The following is a 5,439-nucleotide window of genomic DNA, read 5'->3' as shown; positions in this document are numbered from 1 at the left end:
CAGGATTTATCAATGCATTACAAAATATCTTAGAGACAAGATCTTGAAACAAAAACAAATTTCATTAATATATAAAGAGAATACATTCATAAAATTTAAATTACATCAGAACTTGTACAAGATTTCCCTAAGCTGCTAAACCTAACGTCAACAGCCTTTGTCCTAGCTCAAAAAGCAGGGCAAGGCTGATGATGAAGAAAAACAGGAAGAAGAAAATAAATCATTTCTTCTTCCTACTCTCGATAAACAGAATAGCGAGTCGTATGATTCGCTCTTGCTGGCGGAGAGCTTCCAGCCTTTCCTCCTCCAATCGCTCCAGATGGCGATGGTAGTCCATGTAGAAGAACAGGAGGTGGGTGAGTACCTCCTGGGGAACGGAGTCCCATATCTCATCAGGAATGGCAGTAACGTGCCATTCCTGTTGCCAATCGGCACAGCTCAGCTCCATGTTGAATGTTTCATAGTTCAAAAACATGTTGTAATTGACCATGGTGTTTTTGATATAAAGATTATGAAGGTGAGTGTGTGATAAAAGATTTGATGGGAAGGCTGATGTGAAGTGGTTGCTAATATAGGCAAGAGAATGCCAGGAGACGCAAAGAAATTTAATGCTGACAGGTAGAATTAATTCTACCTCGTCTCCCCGGACTTGGAAAAAGAAAAACATTCATTGGAAAGGGAAAACATGGTTTAATGCGCACAAGAAGCAAGTAAAAGTTGACTTTTCATGTACGAGTACCACTATCCCTAAATATAGTGACTGTTAATCTTCCACTTCAACATATTCTGGTTTAAACTGAGACTGTTTCCAAATTTTATCCACAAATAAGTCAAGTAAAGAATCAGACGTTAATATCAGAACTTAGACTTATATCAGAACTTAACAGTCATCAGAACATAATTTCTTAACTCAAAAAAAAAGTAATGCCTATCTTAGTAAGTCCTCACACAAATTCTGATTTATATTCTTCAGAACTTAATCATCAGAACATACAATCAGAACTTGTCCTCAGAATTTATGCAATGTGACACAATGACTGTTCATCTAAAACAACATAGATCACCAGAGTGATTTTCATCATTCATATGGAGTGATTAGTGTGTGCATTAAGCTAAATATCAGACAAGGAGTAAAGTCTGATTCACTTCAGTTCATCTTAGAAATAAGGCATAGCTAAAACTTTGCTAAAGAGCTGTCATTATTCTGAAACCTACTGTTGAATGAGTTCATGCTTGAGTCCACCTAAACTATTTTGTGCTAATTTTATGCATTTTTTTAAATTCCATTTTACAGTGGCTTCTCAGTGTAAGTGAGTCACGACTGCTTATCAGAATTTATGCTATTATCAGAGTATTTCTCCAGTAATCATAGAGTATGAAAAGTCACCAAGAAAATATTTTGCTTTTCTAATGCATATTTACTTAATACCAGCAATGCACTTGGGTCGTCCCTTCCACATTTGTACTCTAGATCTCAAAGGAGTACCTGATTTTAATCCATGATTATTTTCTTTTTCTTTTGATAAAAGAGGTTTATCAGCACTTAGTACATTCAACAGATTTACTAGCATCAGAACTTAACAGATGAGAAGCAATATTCTAGTTTGTGACTTAGTAATAAGATAGACCAAGTAAACTCAACTAAGCTCAATTATCAGAATTTGCTTGTGTCAATAGATTTCCACAGAAATAATTATTTCTTACATGGGATCCCTTGTTTATTGAAGACTACTAGGTCAGCATCTAGCACAGTTATCCTCATAGGATTGAATAGTTACCTAAACAGACATATCACTATCAGAGTTTAGAAACATTGATCAGACAACAGTCAATAATTAAACACATTTTTCAATTAAGCACAGAATACACAAAGAGATTAAATTCTGTAAATACTGATCATAAAGTCTGATGCATAAGAACAAAACTAAGCAGATTTAGAGAAAGAACCTGAAACCATTCCAAGTTCATTTACCAATCTTGTAAAAGTAGCTTCACACAATGGTTTTGTGAAGATATCTGATAGTTATTGATCTGTTGGAACAAAGTGTAATTCCACTGTACCTTCATCCACATGTTCCCTGATGAAGTGGTACCTGATGCTGATGTGCTTTGTCATAGAGTGTTGAACTGGATTACCTGTCATAGCAATAGCACTTTGATTATCACAGTAAATAGGGATTTTGAAATATGTTAACCCATAATCCAGTAACTGATTCTTCATCCAAAGAATCTGTGCACAACAGCTTCCTGCAACAATATATTCTGCTTCTGCAGTTGATGTGGAAATTGACTTTTGTTTCTTGCTAAACCAAGAAACCAATCTGGCTCCAAGAAATTGGCAGCTTCCACTTGTGCTTTTCCTGTCAATTTTGTAACCTGCAAAATCTGCATCTGAGTAACCTATTAGTTTAAAATCTGATTACCAATTTACATCTATTTTATAATATCAAATATAATCATGAATGATTTTGTTGAATTTTTATTTATAAGTACTTTAATAAGTAAATTTTTTATATTTAATATTAATACAAAATTAAATGATTAATTTTATTGGATTTGTATTTATAAGTACTTTAATATATTAAAATTTTTATATTTAATATTAATACGAAATTAAAGATCACACAGATTAGAAAACGTTGTTAGGGATTAAGGGAATATAACATAAGAGTTTTGTTTCTTTTCTTTACTGCTTTGCTTGTACACATCTACCCCTGTATCTATCTTTATCAATCAACCTTATTTTGTTTCGGTGGTTATTATTGTTACTATTACTACTACTACTTTGTATTTTCTGTATCTACGTTCACATCATACAGTAATTCTCTCCCTCTCTATCAGTTTTTGAAATATTGGATGTTAATGGTTCTTCATTTTAGTGATTTTACTCTTTCTTTTTTTGAATTGTTTGCTTGCAGACTAGTGTGTTTTAGTCATGGCTTCAACATTGCTTTTGGTGATTGTGTTTCTACTTGATCTCATTGCTTTTGCTCTTGCTGTTGTTGCTGAACAGAGAAGGGCTTCTGTTAGTACTCTCTCTCTCTCTTTCTCTAATACTTGCTAATTTTTGTCGTTGTTTTGATTTATTTGAACATGGGTACTTAAATTTGAGATGCCCTTTTCACGTCTTTATCTACTTGTGTGTTTATGTTTATATTTCTGTATTTTAATTTTTGCAGCTTATATCTAGATTTAAATGTTTCTGCTGTAGTTTGTGTGATTGAGGTTTCTGTAAGGCACTATGATATTTATGCCTGAATTCCTACTATTTGTCAGATTTAGAGTTGTGAACTTAAAAACATATTAGACCAAATGTGTGTGTTCAACTTCAACTAATTTTAGTATTTTCTTGGATTATGTATTGAGTCTGTGAATTTCAGGACACAATTTTGGGGCCTTGGATCATGGGATTCCAAATCAGTTAACAGGAATGAGATTTCAATACAAAATGTATTAGAACCTCATTCCCGTTTATCGGGTTGAAATCTCATGATCCAAACAGCACCTTCCTTTGTAGTTCATGGTCATCAATTCTAAGGTTAGTGATTTGCGAGCCTTGATAATGGTTATATGTAATTTTGGTAAAACATGAGGCACTGAAACACTGTTTAACCGAATTTTATTTGGGAGTACTAATGACTGGTGAGAAGGAATCACTGTGGCACCTTGTGGACATTTTTTTCTCCTTAGTATAAAACAAGGATAGCTATCCTGGGAATTACATATAACTCAACATGTTTACATGATTTTTTGTATGCTATGCAACATCATGATTTATAGTGATACTGCATTTTTTCTCACAAAATATCCTTGCAACTTTCACAGCCTGTAATGATAAATTACGGCTTGTTTTCTTTGGCCGTTCTCGGTCTGTTTCTTTTAACTGGTTAATAATGTCATATATTTGGGAGTATTTGATAGTAACATTTGAATGACATCATAAGAATTAAAGAACCAAATTGATTAACTTTTTCTTAAAACTTTATATGTAAGTCCTGCTTTAGTTGCACACTTGCACTGGTGAATTTCTTGTGCATTAAAACTATTAATGTTGGCAAATAGAAGTCCTGCTCTAAATATTTGACTTGAATCATCTATAGGATGGTTGAGTTGCTAACATATTGATGTCTGATTGAATGGATTTATGTTGTTAGTTAGAAGCACTTGCATCGTAGAGCAAAAATCTTTTTGAGATTTTGATATTTAAATTTATTATATTCACTTTGGTAAAGTTCCACTACTACTATGTAATCTGATAGGCCAAGGTCATCAATGATGGGACTGATAGCTATTGTTCTTACGAATCGGATATTGCTACTGGCATGGGTGTCGGATCATTACTGTTCCTTCTGGCTAGTCAACTTCTTATAATGATTGCTAGTCGATGCCTGTGCTGTGGGAGAGCTTTGAAACCTGGTAAATCAAGGGCATGGTCAGTTGTCCTATTTATCATGTGCTGGTATGTGTTTTACCTTGTTACTTATTCTGTGCTTTCTGTTACCAAACTTTCCCATAACATCATTAAAGAAAGGTTTTCTCTTGTTTTAAATGTATCGAACAGAAACATTAAAATTCACAACAAAGTTTAGATCATTCAGTTCATCTGTATTTATGATGGAGAATTTATTAAATAATTATGACCACCCTTTCCATTGGAAATATTTACTCATTTATCAAATTACAGGTTAACATTTTTAATTGCTGAGGTGTGCTTGCTAGCTGGTTCAGTGAGAAATGCCTATCATACCAAGTATAGGACTTCTATTGTGGTCGATCCTCCATCTTGCGAGACACTGAGGAAGGGAGTCTTTGCAGCTGGGGCTGCTTTCATTGTTTTTACCGGTATTCTCTCCGAACTGTATTATGTTAGCTTCTCAAAGGCAAATGATGGATTTTTACCCACTAATGGAGATGGGGTTATAAAGATGGGAGCCTATAATTGAATTTGGCAGGGAAGGACACAACAAATATTTTAAATCTATTTCAGATATTGAACTCGCGAGTCTTTGTAGAAGTGTGATAATATGGATAATCTAGATACATAGACATACTAGATTATAATGTCATGGATGAAGTAAAACTGTCCGACTTGTCCCGAGAAATTAGGTATATGCTGTTGTTAGGTCACACACACTCTAGAGGGGGTGAATACAGTGTAAAGTACAATCAAATCGAACTTTAATATCTCAAGTAACAGAAAACAAACTTTATTGAAACAATAAACTCTGTAACAGTATAGAACTGTTACCTCTCAGTGATGAATAATTATCACGAGAGCTGCTAGGGTTACAATGAATAATTTTCTCGAATATAACACTTTTAGCGTAAACCCTATGTCTGTGTTTATATACTACACAGTTACAAGATAATCGCTAATTGATATGGAATATAATTCTGCTTCCTAAAATATATTAATCAGATATCTTTTCTTCCAAGTAT

General features: G+C 33.7%; 1 protein-coding gene across 1 annotated transcript; it reads left to right on the top strand.

Annotated features, from left to right (window-relative positions):
- Positions 1-2,907: 2,907 nt before the first annotated feature.
- On the top strand, positions 2,908-5,213 carry LOC141678532 (uncharacterized). Its single transcript, XM_074484879.1, has 3 exons — positions 2,908-3,025; positions 4,260-4,459; positions 4,685-5,213. Exons 1-3 carry the CDS (start codon positions 2,936-2,938, stop codon positions 4,941-4,943), a joined length of 549 nt encoding a protein of 182 aa, XP_074340980.1. The 5' UTR covers positions 2,908-2,935; the 3' UTR covers positions 4,944-5,213.
- The last annotated feature ends 226 nt before the right edge of the window (positions 5,214-5,439 follow it).

The sequence above is a fragment of the Apium graveolens genome, chromosome 8, assembly GCF_009905375.1.
Source record: "Apium graveolens cultivar Ventura chromosome 8, ASM990537v1, whole genome shotgun sequence".
Taxonomy (NCBI): domain Eukaryota; kingdom Viridiplantae; phylum Streptophyta; class Magnoliopsida; order Apiales; family Apiaceae; genus Apium; species Apium graveolens.
This window is presented reverse-complemented; position numbering and strand designations above follow the sequence as displayed.